This window comes from Eriocheir sinensis, chromosome 8 (genome assembly GCF_024679095.1).
Source record: "Eriocheir sinensis breed Jianghai 21 chromosome 8, ASM2467909v1, whole genome shotgun sequence".
Classification (NCBI taxonomy): Eukaryota; Metazoa; Arthropoda; class Malacostraca; order Decapoda; family Varunidae; genus Eriocheir; species Eriocheir sinensis.
The window spans coordinates 9,109,808-9,128,513 of NC_066516.1; the positions used below are offsets into that span (position 1 = coordinate 9,109,808).

General features: G+C 41.0%; 1 protein-coding gene across 2 annotated transcripts; it reads left to right on the forward strand.

The window, feature by feature from the left end:
• Window positions 1–41: 41 nt before the first annotated feature.
• On the forward strand, window positions 42–18,286 carry LOC126995462 (ribonuclease Z, mitochondrial-like). 2 transcript variants are annotated; one of them, XM_050855024.1, is made up of 13 exons: window positions 42–333; window positions 3,243–3,388; window positions 4,283–4,469; window positions 4,755–4,953; window positions 5,215–5,372; window positions 5,735–5,894; window positions 7,517–8,021; window positions 11,382–11,606; window positions 12,694–12,895; window positions 13,399–13,702; window positions 14,582–14,682; window positions 14,975–15,094; window positions 16,016–18,286. In XM_050855024.1, the coding sequence occupies exons 1-13, from the start codon at window positions 145–147 to the stop codon at window positions 16,169–16,171; spliced, it is 2,652 nt and encodes an 883-aa protein (XP_050710981.1). In that variant the 5' UTR covers window positions 42–144; the 3' UTR covers window positions 16,172–18,286. The 2 variants fall into 2 exon arrangements, with proteins under 2 accessions (XP_050710981.1, XP_050710982.1); XM_050855025.1 differs by having other exon boundaries at window positions 188–333; window positions 3,247–3,388.
• The last annotated feature ends 420 nt before the right edge of the window (window positions 18,287–18,706 follow it).

Consider the following 18,706-nt stretch of genomic DNA (forward strand, 5'->3'; position numbering starts at 1 on the left):
GAGAAATTAAAACGGAATATTAATGCAATAGAGAGTAACGAGCGTACTTGTTTATTTGGCCAGGCAGTCACGGCGGCACGCGGCGGATGATGTAATAACAGACCACCGGAGACAGCCGCCCATACAGCGCCTGCCAGTGACTCGATGTGGAAAAAGCTTACCTGCCATGCGTCACTTCGAGCCCTATGTCGGAGGCACGTGGTTTTAATCAGTGGTAGAGTGAAGCAGAGTGTTCCAGCCACCGCCAGCTGCCTCACATGGGCCAGGGATAAGAGCTCCAGCGCGGCCAAGCACCAGCACCTGTATGACATTCTGCAGAAGATGCCGAAACACGTGAGTACTGACTGGGTTGGGCTGGGTGGTGTTGAGAGGTGGGGGAAAATTTACGAAAGCTTAGCCACCTCTGGCAAAGTTAATACTTACATCATGGATTTCTTTTTGGTCCTTGAATGCAGTGCAGTGACAAGTGACTTCCGGAAAGGAGAAAGAATCTAATTCAGGGACTATTTATTGTTGAAAATAGGGGATAATAAGGACAATTCACGAAAGCGTCGCCTCCTCTGACGGCAGCTGCCATGGCGACGGTGCCGCCGTCACAGCCGCAAAATAGCTCGCAGAGGGTTTAGGGTGGGGGAGGACATTTAAACTATTCCAACCAAACTTTACGACCTAACAGCTAACGGGGGCGCTTTGCCCCCCCTCGACCCCCCCTCATGTATGTGCGACATTTGTGTGAGGAAGTATTTCTCGCAATACTGATGGCACTGTCACCATGGCGGCATTTTTTCAGTCAGTCACAAAACCAGTCTGTACTATTTTAAATTTGTCAAGGGTCATCCTGAAATACACTTAAGTATGTGACATAACGTCCCTCCCTCCTTCCTGCTGCCTCCACTACCAGCGGACAGTGGTTGGCAGTCAGGGCAGGCTAGAGAAATTCTAGGGTTGCCACTTGTTTTTGGTAATTGTGGAGAATCACTCCGCGCCTCCAAAATACGATATTACGCCTCCATATTATAGTTAAGGAACGAAATATATGTCCCTTAATCATAATATGAAGGTGCAAGTACTTAAAAGTAAAGGAAAAGGCCTAATCCCCTTCCCCTGATGATCTTGGGGGACCCGCAGGAAGTCGGGAGTTTTGGGTGGGGGAGCATATTTAAACTACTCCAACCGAACTTTACATAACCTGACAGCTAACAGGGGGGCTTCGCCCCCCTCGACCCCCCCTGTTAACCAAGGGGGGCTGTGCCTCCCCTGGACCCCCCCCCCCTTAAACTAATAAACCGATACCATTATTGGATGGAATATATTGTTGCAGCATGGAGAAGGAAGTGGTGGAACCGCTCGCCAACATCCGGGAACGTATGCTTTGTTCTCAAAAAGCCTCCCCAACTCCACTAAGTTCCAAACACATCCACCACATCTGTCTGCCATTCCTCCACTACAATACTAGGTTGAGCCAGGCAAGAAACACCTGACCGCAACCCCTATATATATTAGTCACACATATGAAACCAACATAAAAGCCCCTCAAACCAACTACTTGAACTCCAGAATCTCTTACATTTAATATTCGATTTTGCTTTAACACTCGATCCCTTCTCAAGAGAAAGGTTACCTGCTTTTATTGAGCACGTGCACTGTCGCCTTATTGGCAGCCATTAAAATGGCGCTGCTCCACAGGGCCGCCATTGGTGGCTTTATGTAGAAAATATACATTTTCACCATAAACAGAGCACAGAAACGGTTCATTTCAGGCAGACAGCATCATTGCAATACAGGTAACTTGATTTACGCGAGTATTGCGTCCTTGATCAAACAAGAGGTAGGTTTCTCTCGAAAAATAAATATTCACTTCATTTAGTGGAGAGAGAGAGAGAGAGAGAGAGAGAATATCCATATCACCAAGATATCCACTCAGTCACTGAGTCTCAGCCTCACTTGTGTGAGGAAGAAATGAGGGACACCATGAGCGACTGGCTAGTATTGGTACTGGTACCGAGCAGTCTGGTACCGGTACCATTCCGTATAGCTGGTACCGTTAGTACCGGTACTGGTGCCGGTACCTGCCCACCCCTATTGTTGAGTAGCGTGGCAACTTGGGTGCTGTATTGTTGTTCAAGTGGCGCGCAGGAAGAACTGAGCTCAGCTGTGTGGCCACGGCGCCATGTGAGTCCAGTTGCATGAGACATATGGCGTCCACTCCATAAAATATCGCGTATAAGTGGAAAAAACGTGTAAATTAATAATTTATTTGGATTTTGGACCCCGCGTTATTTTAAAAACGCGTATACCAAACTCGCATAAATCGAGAGTTACCTGTACCTGCTTGTACCCCACAATTTCCCTGGTCTTCACAGCCCACCCCACTACCAGGTGTTTTAATTTTGTTGAAGGGGAAAGGAATATTATGTTATCTCTTATCATCACTTGTAGACGCAGTATATGATTGATGCACCGGTAAGGCTCGAGAAGTACAACAGTATGTGATACCTTGGAAAGGTCATTATTCTCGTAGGAGCAATATTGGAGGAGCGTAGTGACTCCATATTTAGCTACCCTGTTTTTTTTTTGTTTTTGTTTTTTGTTATAGATTTGTTCTGTATTGAAGAGTAAGATGTGCTCCCTATTTTTCTGTGCTCAAGGTGGCAACCCTAGCTGTTAGACATGTAGATTAAGTAGTGACTTAACGAGGCAAAAAGGATTTGGTAATATGTGTCTTTGCAGAATCAAAGGGGTATCGCTGGAATGACTTTGTGACAAATCATTGATTACTCTGTGAGACTGATTAGAGACCTATTAACCGTATAACTTGTGAATGCGAACTTTGACTATAGAAACATGTGACTGGCAATCCAGAAGTTGACCCTGCTTACCAGGTTGTTTCTACAAGAGAATCCTGAGTGGAGGAGGCCAAGGGGACATTCACAAAACTCATGGAGTGAGCTGACAAGACAAGATCCTGCCATAAGGTATACTTAGGTTGGGAAGGAGCCTGCATGGAGACTTGTTCAGGGGACCCCCAGTGATAGCACTGTAGGATGGGTCAGGCACTGTGCCCTACCCATCATGATGAGTGACTGACTGATCTGAGAGAGAGAGAGAGAGAGAGAGAGAGAGAGAGAGAGAGAGAGAGAGAGAGAGAGAGAGAGAGAGAGAGAGAGAGAGAGAGAGAGAGAGAGAGAGAAATATCTTTCAAAGTAGTAAATGGAAATATAGGAGATCATTTTCTCCCACAGATAGATCTGAAGGGGCTGCAGCAGCAGCGTCTTGCAAGAAAGAGGAAGTCCTTGAAGTACCCTCCTTCCACTGTGTACCTGCAGGTTTTAGGCTCAGGAGCAGTTGGTGCTCCCAGATCCCTTTATGTCTTCACAGAACATGCCAGGTAAGCAAAACATCCTTGTAGAGCTAATAGTAGCATAGGGTATATTGGGTTAATTTGGGTCAATGTTTTGTTTTTTTGCTTCCACAGCAAAAACTATAAATATTTTTCAAAGTTTTAGGCATTCATCAGAGCATTACAGGTCTTGGCTACAAAATGGTAATATAAGAAAATAAATTAGCACATTTACATATACCCAAAAAAAAGCTCCAAAGCCAAAAAAAACATTAACACAAATTACTCTGGGGCCCTGGGTAATTTGGGTCATCTGTAAAAAGGTGATGGTAATGGCAATATAAGTAGCCAAAAGTGCTTCTAACCTTAGCAGGATGTGCAGAGGAGCTTTTCCTTGGGGTCCAGTTAATTTTTGTGTTTCTGGTAGGCCAATGTTATATTACAACAACGAGTTATTATAACCTTTTTATGCACTTTGTATGTTTGTAAATTAGCCTATTCAATATATTTAGCAAGGTGAACTATTTGAGTTTTGTGAAATTCTGAGATTTAGCAACATAGGGCAAGGTCTACTATACTCCTCTTAGAGAGTGTATACAATTTATACATTGTAATTCCCATTAACCTTCAATATTAACTCTTTTATATGTCTTTTGCATAGCTCCTACCATATAGGAGATTTAGATTGAGAGTTAAATCGTTAATTTAGACTATACTTGCCTTGAACCCTGGGCAAAATGTCCACAAGATATTTTTGTTGGAAATGAAACTACTGGTAGTGATATATACATCTCATTTATCAAAATTTGGTTAAAGCCTATGCAGATCACCTTTAATTATATGTCATGGTATATTTGATCATGTAAATTAAAATTATTATTATTACTATCATATTCTCATGATACTGAAGAGTAGTTGCTTATCTTGCCATAAATGGTGCAGATACCTCTTCAATTGTGGGGAGGGCACGCAGAGGCTGGCCCATGAACACAAGGTGAAGCTCGCCACCATGGAGCACATCCTTGTCACCCACAAATCTTGGGAAAATGTTGGGGGCCTGCCAGGGGTGCTGCTAACCCTTCAGGACACTGGGGTACCCTACATCACCTTGCATGGCCCACCAGGCATAGTAAGTCTTGTTAACTGATGTATTGCTGTTCTACTTTCATGGTTGTTAATCTTATTTGAGTAATACTATACCTTAAGTTTTGAATATCATAAGTTTATGAGGTCTTCTTAATGTATTTCCTATATAGTCAACAAACTTTAAATATTGTCATCACACTTGTCATAACTTGGGACCACCTGATTGATGTCTTGCCAGAATATCAGACGTTTTTCGACTATCTTTAACTTGGGACTTATGTTGCAGGACTAATTTAACTGTAACTAATATATTCTTTCTGCTGTTCAGGAATCTATCTACTATGATACTCGGCATTTCCTGAGATTCAGAGACCTCACCATCCAATACAAGCACTACCTGGACACTGGAGAGCCCAACACAGAGCCACTCATCATACAGAACGTTCCTATCTGGGCCAAGGTGGAGGAAATGGGCAATGGTGATGCCTCAGAGAAGTTAGAATCTGTTCAGGGCACTAATGATGAAGGTGAGTTCCCAAGACAGATGGCAAATTCTATAAGTTGCCATCCCCCATTGTGCCCTTGTTACAATGCGTATATCAAGGATGATCATGGCAGTCTTTTGATCTTTGTTTTCAGTTTCAGTACTTTTTAGATAGTACACAACTAGACTTTTTTTAGATTCTGTACAAGAAATATATCATAAGGACAAAATTGATGCCTTCTCTTATTTGTTGAAGCAGACCATTATAATAATAATATTGCAATGGTAACTTTTGTCTTTACAGTTGAAGATTTGTATGCACATGAGAAACCTGAGTCTAGAAAGAGGCCAAACCGTGGGCGGCAAGGTTCCACTAGCCCAACACTTAAGCGACAAAGGCAGGAGGAAAGCGTGTCCTGTAGAAACCTCAGTGTAGCTTACATCTGCCGTCCACCTCCTAAGGTAGGGTGTATGAATGTATTGTCGTCAGTAACAGATGGCTAGGAGATATGCTTGTTGTTTTGTTCCTGTATTTTTCAGAGAGACTGTAGGGGCCAGAGGAGTTGTAAACGGGTGGTTGATGCAGGTCTGCAGCTCAGGTTATGTCTTTATGAAGGAACCAGAGGCATTTAAGGGGCAGTGGCACATGACCACAATGATTCTCAATATCTTCCTCACCAAACAGGTTGTGGATGATGTGTGTTGATAGTGAATATCAACAAAGCTTCGCCTTGTTTATCACAGTTAAATTTTTCTTTCATTTTCCTCAGTTCCTTTTAGTTTCCTCAAATATCATCAAATTAACGATAATTTTCCTTCCATAGGCAGGTGCTCTAAAGCTGGAGGAGTGTGTGAGGGCAGGTGTTCCTCCTGGGCCTCTGTTGGGAGACCTGAAGAAGGGTATTGACATCACCCTATCAGATGGCACATTAGTAAAGGCAGCAGATGTTACAGAGCCAGATGATCCTGGACCTGTTTTCATAGGTATGTTTTCAAAACCACCTCCAGTGAAATAGCCTACGGGACATAATTTGATAGAAAGCAGTCTCCCTTGTCTTTAGTTTGGTAAGATAAAGAGTTGTAGATGTAGGCATTTTCCTCAAAGCACATCATAGCTATATAATACCTAAATGTCATTTCCAACCTTTTTTCATGGTTCCTTGTGTCTTCATTTTTGGGGGAAGTATTACTTAAAAGTGGACCTTAAAATGTTTGCATTTTGTGTCTCTTATAGGGTGTGTAGGTAATAGGAATAAGATAAACTGAGAAAACACTGATTACAGGGAATGATTCAGCTATTCACATATTTGCCTCATTTGCAGCGGTTCAGTACATATTCTCCTTGAATAAGGGAGGTTGAATATACATAGATTGATAGATAAAGAAAATGGAAGAATAGCTGTCATGGTTGAATGATAGGACATCATAAGAAAGAAAGTAAGAGTGGAATTGAGTACAGACGCCTCCTGCCGTTCGCGGCCTCACCATTCACGGATTTGCTTATACGTGGGTAGGGTAATTGCGACACCCCCCGTCGAACGCGGATGAAAACTCGGGTATACGCGGTTTGTTACTTACTAAGTGCCGCTTTCACAGTCACTTTTGTTTGTTTTGATCGTTACCTATGAGCGGCGATAGCCGCTACAGTATTTCCACGTGAAAGTGGCCTATGGGGTAGTGGTGACTGCAGAGGAAACGAGAGGTGTTGAGTGTGTGTGGCAAGGTGCGGGGCGGGGCTAACCCCGCAACTGCCACTACCCCATCGGCCAGTTTCACATGGAAATAGTATAGCGGCGATCGCCGCTCATTGGTAACGATCAAAACAAAGAAAAGTGACTGTGAAAACGGCCCTAAATCCCAATATTATACATTTAAAATCTTTGATACTTACTGGGACCTGCCAGAACTGGTCCTTCTTAGAGACTCAAGGCTACTGCTTTGAGGAGTAAACAAACATGGCGGAGACTGGCAGAGGGGTAACGGGTTTAAAGTTTGTACGTGCGTACTGCCGGGAACAGCAACAAATGGACCTTCCAAGGGCCCAGTAAACACTCAAATTAATTAATAATATGTATACTTGGGGAGAGACAAGAATTCACTAATACTTGATGGCTGGGTGAAAGACGGTAAACACTAATGCGCAGTGTTGCCAAACTATCGTACTCATCGCATTGCATTTTTTCATTGTTTCCAACCAATAACTAGCGCAAAAACACTACTTGCCTGCCAACCACCACCACCTACGCACTCACACTCACCACAACCGACCACAGAGTGAGTGTTAAATTTGATCGAGGTGGTAGAACAAAACCCTATTTTCCTATTTGATTATAGTCCCATCGATCGCAGATTCGTGGATGACGGGAATCTCGCGGAACCAAATACCCGCGAACAGCGGGGGGCTTCTGTATGCTTAAAGTAGGAATTTGGCGAAGATATTAATCATACATAAAGGAAATTGAGGTTTGTGAAGACTGATTGAAAAATTAATTGGTGTCTTTCAGAAAAGATGAAGTTATCTTGAAGGAAGTAAGGATGAGTAGAAATAAGATTGATTTCAGTAGATTTTGTAAACTATTTTTAATGCAGTTATTTTTTCTGTACAGTTGTTGAAGCTCCATCTGAAGCCTACCTGGACAGCCTTCTCGAGAGCCCGGCGTTCAAGCCTTACCAGCCATTGGAGGGCTCGGACAATGACTTGGCAGAGGTGGTCGTCCACTTCACACCTCAAAAAGTGTTAGCCCATCCCAGATATCAGGAGTGGATGGCGCGATTCTCTCTGTCTACTAGCCACATCATAATTAACGAGTCTAACACCTGCATGGGCTCAGTGGCAGTCCATAGAATACAATACAAACTTAACCTCCTTAATGATAATATTTTTCCACTCTTGAAAGATGGTGGAATTCCCGTTAAGGAGACAGATGGTGACGAAAAAGTGGAGGAAACTAATAATGAAGAGCGCAGTGAGAACTCAGAATCCAACAGCAAAGAAATGTCACTGAAAATAAATGAACACCCGGCTGATTCCAACCCTTATGTTGTGGGCCCTACCATGCAGTCGAGGACTCTGTTCACCTACCACATCAGACCAAGGAAAAAAACTGACAGGTTAGAAGTTGAGAGTTTAGCAAGAGTGATTTTTTCTTGGAGGACATTTACATAAGTTTTATCCATATATAAGTGGATGTTGCATCTACGTGCGCAACGACATCACTTTTTCTCGTGCCCACGACCTTGACTCTTCAGAATTTTCCACCATCTGGCTAAGACTTCATTGTCATTCTATTACTAAATACATCTGTGCTGTTTATCTCTCACCTAACACTACTAACTATGTAAAATTCTTTGACTATTTGAACTCTAAAGTGGAGCACATCTTGACCCACTCTCCCTTCACTGAAATCTCCATCTTGGGAGATTTCAATGTTCACCACCAGCTTTGGCTTTCATCCTCTTTCACTAACTAGCCTGGTGAACAAGCCTACAACTTTGCTCTCCTCAACAATCTAGAGCAGTTGGTTCAGCACCCTACACATATTCCTGACCGTCTTGGAGACAGGCCCAACATACTAGACCTCTTCCTTACCTCTAACCCTTCTGCTTACTCTGTCAAACTGTTCTCTCCGTTGGGCTCCTCCGATCACAACCTTATTTCTGTATCTTGTCCTATCACTCCTGTACATCCTCTGGACCCACCGAAGAGGCGATGCTTCTGGCATTTTGCTTCAGCTCAGTGGGACGACCTGAGGATGTACTTTTCCGATTTCCTGTGGAATGATTACTGCTTCCAGGAGAGACCCCTCTGTGTGTGCCCAGCGCATCACAGAGGTGATTGTCTCTGGGACGGAGGCATACATTACACGTACTTTCTCTACTCCTCATGCTAAAAAGCCTTGGTTTAATCACGCTTGTACTCGTGCTATAAAAATTAGAGAGGCAGCTCACAAAAGGTACCAGAACCTTTGAACTCCCGCTAACCATGATCTTTACATTTCCGCCCGGAATCGTGCCAAATCTATTCTTCGACTTACCAAAAACTCCGTTATCCATAGCAAATGTCAACACCTTGGTTCTTCTAATTCTTCCAGAGACTTTTGGCACTTAGCCAAAAATATCTTCAATGTCACTTCTTCCTCTTTCCCTCCTCTCCTTAACCCTGACGGCAGCACTGCCGTCTCATCTATCTCTAAGGCTGAACTCTTCGCTCAAACTTTCTGTAACAACTCCATTCTGGACAATTCTGGGCATATTCCTCCTACTTATCCCCCCTCTGACTCCTTCATGCCTGTTATTAAGATTTTTAAGAATGATGTTTTCTATGCCCTCTCTGGCCTCAACTCTCAGAAGGCTTTTGGACCTGATGGAGTGCCTCCTATTGTCCTTAAAAACCATGCTTCCGTGCTGACACCCTGCCTGGTCAAACTCTTTCGTCTCTGCCTATCAACATCTACCTTTCCTTCCTGCTGGAAGTACGCCTTCATACAGCCTGTGCTTAAGAAGGGTGACCATTCCAATCCCTCAAACTACCACCCTATAGCTTTACTTTCCTGTCTATCTAAAGCTTTTGAATCAGTCCTTAATCGGAAGATTCAAAAGCACCTATCCACTTCAGACCTTCTATCTGATCACCAGTATGGGTTCCACAAGGGGCGTTCTACTGGCGATCTTCTTGCTCTCTTAACTGATTCTTGGTCATCTTCTCTTAGCCATTTCGGTGAAACTTTCTCAGTTGCGTTAGACATATCGAAAGCCTTCGATAGAGTCTGGCACAAGTCTTTGCTTTCTAAACTGCCCTCTTTTGGATTCTATCCCTCTCTCTGTTCCTTTATCTCCAGTTTCCTTTCCAGCCGTTCTATCTCTGCTGTGGTAGACGGTCACTGTTCTTCCCCTAAGCCTATCAACAGTGATGTTCCACAGGGCTCTGTTCTATCACCCACTCTCTTCCTATTATTCATCAATGATCTTTCCATAACAAACTGTCCTATCTACTCATATGCTGATGCCTCCACTCCACTCTGCATTATTCAACTTTTTTCAACAGAAAACCCTCTCAACAGGAAATACATGACGCCAGGCTGGAGGCTGCAGAACGCTTAACCTCATACCTTACTATCATTTCCGATTGGGGTGAAAGGAACCTTGTGTCTTTCAATGCCTCAAAAACCCAATTTCTCCACCTATCAACACGACACAATCTTCCAAACACCTGTCCCCTATTCTTCGACAACACTCAGCTGTCACCATCTTCAACACTAAACGTCCTCGGTCTATCCTTAACTCTAAATCTTAACTGGAAACTTCACGTCTCCTCTCTCACTAAATCAGCATCCTCGAGGCTGGGTGTTCTGTACCATCTCCGCCAGTTCTTCTCCCCCTCACAGTTGCTATCCATATATAGGGGCTTTGTCCGCCCTCGTATGGAGTATGCCTCTCACGTGTGGGGGGGCTCCACTCACACAGCTCTCTTGGACAGAGTGGAGTGAGTCAAAGGCTCTTCATCTCATCAGCTCTCCTCCTCTTACTGACAGTCTTCTACCTCTTAAATTCCGCCGCCATGTTGCCTCTCTTTCTATCTTCTATCGATATTTTCACGCTGACTGCTCTTCTGAACTTGCTAACTGCATGCCTCCCGCGGCCACGCTGCACACGACTTTCTAATAAAGCTCATCCCTTTACTGTCCAAATCCCTTACGCACGAGTTAACCAGCATCTTCACTCTTTCATCCCTCACGCTGGTAAACTCTGGAACAATCTTCCTTCATCTATATTTCCTCCTGCCTACAATTTGAACTCTTTCAAGAGGAGGGTATTAGGACACCTCTTCTATCGAAATTGACCCCTCTTTCGGCCACCTCTTTGGATTCTTTTTAGGAGCAGCGAGTAGCAGGCTTTTTTATTATTGTTTCCTTTTTTTGTGCCCTTGAGCTGTCTCCTTTGTTGTAAAAAAAAAAAAGTAATGACCAAAATGTTCAGCAGGATCACATTTGCAAGTCAGGAGTTATTTGTGTATCTTGTATGTCATCTGCTGAACTTTACTTCCAGTACATGTATAAGAGGCAGTGTGGCAAAGCATTATTACCACTTTACTTTGTCACACACAGCAATCCTTTTTACATGCCTCAAGTTTGTTTGTGTCCTCTGGTTCCCTTGCTGTCTCCATGTTGAATGTTCTGGTTTCACTCGCTCCTTCACTTTTAACCTCCCTTTCCTCTCCTATCATTCCTTCACCCCTTAAGTATCTGCACAACTACTGTATATGTCTCAGTAATTTCTTTCCTTTATTTACAGTCCATATTTTTCTTCTTACCCAAAATTTTACTCTTCTCTACAATGGTTTGCATGCCCCTCCATTCACTTACTCAACCAGAATGATGTCGGTATATTCCAAATTTAAGATTTTGCCCACTTAGATGCACAAATTCACAATTACATTTTTAACTCATGACAGTTATTTTCTCTTTTTTTCAGATCCAATGAGCTGTACTTGTACCCTGACACTTATATGCAAGAATGTTATATAGGGGAAAAGTTTGAGTCTGCATTCCTTGATATAAAAGACAAGCTGCAAGCGTTTTACTCAGAACAGGCAGCGAATACTTGTTCTCAGGACTATCCACAGATCATTTTCCTGGGCACTGGCTCTTGTATCCCTAACAAAACTCGCAACACTTCAAGCATTCTCCTGGATATAAGGTATGTCATTGTTTGTCATTAAAGCATCCAAGAGGAGTGCAGGGAAGATTCTGGAAGCTCCCACCAGCCAAGTGGGTTTTCTGGGGCTTTCCGCATTGAGTGGGTCACTGTGTTGCTCATCCTTCCAGTTCAAATCAGTTTCCTTGTGTTTACCTAAGTTACTTATCTTACATTTTGTATGAAGTCCACTGCAAGACTAGGCCATCCATCTTGCTGTTCCCAAAACGGGAGAATCTTAACCATTTACATACATGACGCAGATGTCGGCGTCACAATATGGAAAGGGTCAAGAGGAAATGGAAAAGGATTAATCCTCTTCTAAACTTTTCAATCCTCCTCTAAATTCCTCTTAATCCTCTTCCACTTCCTCTTAAAGAGGCTTAGAAGAGAATTAAGAGGAAATGGAAGAAGGTTAAGAGGTTTAGAAGAGGACTAATGGTGATGACGTCGGCGTCGCCGGATTGAAGGGGTTAACAGACAGGAGGGGATATTTACCCCTGCCACCATTATAGTGCAATACTCACTTCCTGTCATTGAGCACGACATCTTAGCATCCCAAAACACATGAAAAATTTATCTAATTTGGAAAGGGGGGGATATAAATTTTTGGTGCCAGGAACCCACAACCAGCCAGACAGCTATGTCACTGGTATACCATTCACCTAAAGATGCACATCACTAGCCAAATGGGTCATCAGGCGGGTCACTGCAGTAGTTACGACAATTTGCTTAAAATAGTTTTCAGGAAAAATAGGTAATATTGGCGGCAGCATATCAAACATTTCCACCAGCACAGGTAACAATTGCAGTAGCCACAGTCACACTCTTTGAGACAAATTTTCTGATTTATCTTGGTGATAAGAGATTGGTTTTCTTTTACTGATCAGTTAACCTTTCATTTGGCCACTGATTTCTACTTTTTTTGTAGGAGCAGCATTTAGCAGGCTTTTTTATTTATTTGATGTTGCCTTTGAGCTGCCTCCTGTACTGAAAAAAAAAAATTGCTTTTATTTTAGAGTTAGAGGAGAGCTAAATTTTCAATTATTTTTTTGACAAATTATTTTTAAAATGACCTCCCTCTTTTCAGTTCTGATAAAGCCCTCATAATGGATTGTGGAGAAGGGACATATGGACAGATGGTGAGACTTTTAGGAGCTCCTGAATGTGAAAAAATGCTACGAAAGTTGGTGGCGGTGTATGTGAGCCACCTCCACGCTGACCACCACATTGGCTTTATACGTCTTCTTCATGCTAGAAGAAAAGCATTTCATGCAGCTGGAGTCTTTGATGTAAGTGGATTAACCAAATAGTATAATTTATAAGGAGAATTTTCTATTTGTTAGGACACAAACCACTGCTTGTGATAATATTAAGATACAGCAGACAGCTTTTATACATATTTCCTTGTATTTAATCAATGTTAAATAGAATGAGGCAGCATTGCTCCCTTTTCCCATATGCTAAATATTTTTTTTATATCACTGATAGATTATATTTCATATTTAAGGTATCCTTGGTGATTGGATTAGAAATAAAGAAAGAGACAATAAGCACAGTGCTTGTTCATCTTGAGCTGCCAATGAACCCTGAGAAGGGAAGAGAGTGTGTACATATTTCTGAAGGTAGAAAGGTGGATGAGAAGGCTAGACTGTCTACCCTTTTGACCTTTTCATATGGTAGACAGATAGATAAATGGATGGATATATAGATAGATAAGGAGGATTTTATAAGAATTAGTAAATAGGTAAATAGTCTGCTACATATAATTTATTCCTACAATTGCTCCCTTCAGGTCCCCAAACTCCTGCTCATGGCTCCCGGCAAAATCATGCCATACCTCATCTCCTACAATGCAAATTTTGAGCCTCTTCTTCAAGACTTTACTCATGTCTACAACCAAAAACTATTATATAAGGACTTCACTATGGAAGAGGATGACTATAAGAACCTTTGTTCCATGTTAGATATGAAGAAGATTAGCATGACACATGTTCTCCATTGCCCAAACTCATTTGGTGTTGCTTGGACTCATAATGATGGGTGGAAAATTGTTTACTCTGGAGACACTATGCCATGCAAAGGACTTGTAGAAATAGGTGAGTCATTGCGTTTCATTCCGGGATGTTTCGTGGGCTCCTGAAAATATTTATTGAAATCAATATTCTAATTAAGTTCATCATTACACAAGCCAATATCTCTCCAGTAATGAGCTGAATATGGCTAGTAGCTACATCACTGATATGCTGTAACCCTTGCTCTTAATTTGTATCACACGTAATAGTAAGATCACAATGATATGCCTTGAAAAATCAGTTGAGCCAATATGCATGTTGAATATTATAATATATAATAGTAAGATCACAATGATATGCCTTGAAAAATCAGTTGAGCCAATATGCATGTTGAATATTATAATATATTGTAGCTTTTTTAAGTTAAGCCTTGATACATATACTTCAGAAATCATTAGATAAACAAAATAATGGTTTTAAAATGCCAAAAAGATGACAATGCTGCAATTTTGAATGTTATGCTGCCCATGCTTTCTTATTGCAGTATGTAAGGATGAAGGAATAATGTTTTTATTACTTGAGCAAATTTAAGTATGTATCATGGTGATATGTTATGACACTTCTGGAATGCTTGGTAACCTTTGTATGATCTTCTATTGTATATATAATGATTTTTTAATTTACATTTATTTATTTGTTGTGTAAATAACAACTAAAAACTATGAGGCTTTCCTATTTCAATTTTACATGTTGTTTTGTCATTTTAAGTGTCTGGTTAGCTACATTTTTATTTTTGGGTGTGGCGCACCACATACACTTTTAGGATACCACAATAGATCTCCACTAAAAAGCAGTGTAAAAATATAAACACAAAATATCTGCATTTTAAAGCATATTCAAGGAGTATGAACATGAAAATCAAGTATTCCATTACTAATACTTATTTCCACCTGACTTCCAAAGGTCAAGACTGTGACGTGCTTATTCACGAAGCCACCATGGAAGATGAACTAGAAGAAGATGCCAAGCTGAAGACCCACAGCACCACATCTCAAGCAATACAGGTGCTTGTGATCTTCCTTTCTACCAAATCTATATTATTTAGAGTAGTCTTTTGCTCTAGTTTGTGCCCCCAACTTTACCTAACCTCCACTTTTGTTTTAAGAAATAGAAATAATGTTTTCACCAAGTTCATTTAATGGCCACATATAGGCTGAAGGATCAAAACTGTCTCTTTAGGCTTTTTTATGTCCTTGTCAATATTTTTATATCAGAGAGAGAGAGAGAGAGTTATGCTTGATATCTAACTTTTATTACTCCATTTTACCATTTCATCATTGCATTATCTTCACCCAGGTTGGCAAAGACATGAACGCTCGCCAGACTCTCCTTACGCACTTCTCTCAGCGTTATGCCAAGGTGCCTTTGCTGGACGAGCTTCCACTTCACGTTGGGATTGCATTTGACAATATGAAGGTGAGTGTCTTAATAGTTAATGGAGTTATATTGGAAGATTTTTCACATATACACTTGGTTTCTCTTTTGCAATATTTCTTTTAAGTTGTATGTACTTTAGTCAACTTAAGCTTACATTAAGAGACTTAGAGGCAACATTCTTGACTTGACACTCAATCATGTAAGCAAAGTACCCACCCATGACTCATGTATATAAAGAGTGTTGGGCAAATACAAAGTACCAACTTCTCTAGAATCCAGGCATTGATATCCAAGAAACAATTTGCATTTAGAATAGGGAGGTCATGTGTTACAAACTTATTATACAAGGGTGATACATGCTGCACTGGAAAGAAAAAGATGGGTGGATTATACATACTTGGACATGAAGCATTTGGCAAGGTCCCATCCAAGAGATTGTTATAGAATTTGGAAAATATGGGAGGGGTGAAAAAGTCTATTGAAACGGATAGAAAATTACTTACAAGGAAGATAAATGAGGACATTGGTAAGGGAAGGACAGTCTGAAGGGAGGGAAGTTACAAGCAGAGATCAGTAAGGGTCACTTCTGGCACCAATGATGTTCTTGATTTATGGGAATGATGTGTTGGATGGACTAAGCAGCCATGGCAGTGTGTTTGCAGATAACTCAGAGTCGATGAATAAAGTGAAAGATGAGAGATTTTGTCAAGAGTTGCAAGGGAACTTATTCAGAATAATTTACATGGGCTTTAGCAGTTCCTAGCACATGTAGATGGGGTTCCAAGTTCTGAATTCATACAAAGTAAATTACATAATTTTATATACAGTAAATCCTCATTTGACATTATTGATAGGTTTTGGGAAACTGACTTTCAGTAAAACATCTTATAATGAATCTAACTTACCATACATGTTTGTTTTAAATATTATTTTTCTAATCACTTTTTTTGTGTGGCTCAGGTGTGCCAGAAAGACTTCCCAAGTCTCCACCTGCTGTATGAAGTTTTGGTGGCCATGTTTTCTGAGGACTATGATGGAATGCTGGAAAAGACAGCCAAAAAACGATTAGCACGTGAAAAAATAGAGGCACATATGAAATCAAAAGAAGAAATGTGATCGTTAAGTTACTATTTATTGGTCATTGAAGTTCAAAGTTTGATAAGCTTGAGCCTTATACAATTGGGCATGCTAGAATATTATTTGTTATAGCATTCATTTTTTTAGTATACATTGAAATATATTTATGTATGGGTAATCTGCTTCAGGCCCACCGCCAAGACCAAAGTTACCACTCAACTTGGTAAAACTTAGTTTCATTAATGTGCCTGTATCTCATTTCCTACTGTACCTACTCTTGTTGTCTTCTACTTACCTTGAAACTTCTCTGCAAACCATAGGGAACAATGTAAAAATCAAAACATGTGAAAATAGCAGTGATATATGCAAATCCAAGCAACTGCAAGCCGCTCAGATGATGATGTAGCCCAGTGTTCTGCAGTATCCCATGCTGTCTCACAGACCACCACTTCTAAAATCCAAAGGGAGTTTTATGCTCTTTCCTAAGGGGTGTATTGTTCCCTTCTGTCCTCCCTAGTCATTAAAAAGGAAAAGGTAAAGGCAAGAACTCAGCTCCCCTCAACCCCCTTGTGTTTGCACATTTTTTTCCTTCTGACTTCTCATCCACCCAGAACTGGGCTCATTTGCATTCATATTTCATCACTAATTTAATATTTGTTTTAATCCCTATGCTGTTTTCTATGGAGTTCAAGGTACTTGAAATAATTTCTTCCTTAATTTTTAAGATTATCAACTTTTTTATTTATTTTAACTGATGTTACATTTTTCAATATTTGCAAAAATAATTCTTTTCACTGCTGAAGCTAAAAATGTGGAGATAAAAAACTGTAATGCTGAACCTCACAAACACTTGTAAACACAAAGCGAGGTGCCGTGGGCTCAAGGCATCACGGTTGATATTCGTCTGTACTTTTTGTATCTTTTCTATTTGTTATAGCACTTTAGTGTTCATTATAGTATAATTTATTTACATCCATTTGTTGTAGCATGCCCCATTGTATAATGTATGTTGAGTTTATACATAGTGCAGATCATGATAGCTCTGTACAGGGTAGTTTGAAACATGCCAGAGTGAGACAGATACATTACAGCTGTAGTATTGTTTTTAGATAGATGTAGAATTAGTATAGTTTTTAGATTTGTATCACCTTTATGCTACCCAAGCTGGTGGTGCCACAAGATTTTTTTGTAATATCCATTATTCTATATTTTGGGCACCACCAGTAAAAAGAGCAAATAGCATGATGTTTCAATAAGGAAATCAAATGCTGAAATAAAAGATATTTCAAATTTGATTCCTGAAGTCCTTGACAATCCCCTTCTTACAAGTCCATTTAAATATATTTGTCAAGAAGATTGTGATTAGCCTAAGTTTTACATCCCCTCCCACATTTACTTAGTGCAGTTTGACATCCACATCTGCACCCTCACCTATAAAATTAATGACTGGTGCCTGCATTTGCAAAACGTAATTTCTGAATGTGTTACTGATGAATCCATATGCTGAAAATATAGTTTCCTTACATTTTGCCAATTTGGAGTGGCAGTCAGAATGTACAACACTGAGTGCAGGGAATCAAACCCAGGCATTCAGGGTAAAAGTCAGGGAAGCCTACCAACTGAGCCACTGATGCTAATAGGTCACCGTGCCAGAGGCCACTTCTGCGACATATAACCTGACACCCCAGCGCCCACTGTGAGCATGAAGGAAAGGTGACCCCACTCACACTCATGGTAGCTGGCAAGGCTTACAATCGATCCAGTATGACATAGTGTTTATATTCATCAAGAAACTGCAATAATGTAGTAAAAGATCTCACTGCATTATTGCAGTTTCTCTGATGTATATCAAGACCATGTGCCATTCTGTCTTGATTTAAAGCCTTGCCAATTACCACAGGTGTGAGTGGGGTCACCTCTTCATACCCGCAGTAGAGGGCTGGGGTGTCAGATTGAGTGTCGTAGGAGTGGACCCTGGGACAGTGACCTTTTTAGCTTATCAGTAGCTCAGTTGGTAGACTGCCCTGACTTTATTCTGAGGGTCCAGGTTCAATAACAAGGACCCAGGGGTGCACATTAAAAAAATGTTTGCTGTGTAATTACAGTTTCTCTGATGTTGGATAATGGATTGACAATAAAAGTTCAGTCTGTGTAGTGATTGAGGGGCTTATCCTACAGCAGTGAGGTGCTTGGCAGCCTCTATCTCCCCAAGTCAATGGAGGACTTTCTAATCTGAATTTTGTTGGAGGGTAGTTCTGTATCTGGTTTCTCAGATAAAAACAAGTTCCACGACCTTGCAGCTCACCCAGCTGTTCATCCTCCCGTTTCACTTGAACCTTTCATTCCATTTAAACCTATGCAGTTTTGTGAAAAATAACTTCTTGAATATTCAGTGAAATTAACCAGGCAACTACAAAGCTGACAATGGGAATACAAAATGGATTCTTGGGAAGAATAGCTTATTAACAATACTTTTGTTCTGAACTTTTGCAAAGGATTTAAGGTTGTCTAGTGCTTGATATATCAAAGGACTGCATTCAGAATGTTCTGCCTGTTGCAAGTGGTCATGTGGAA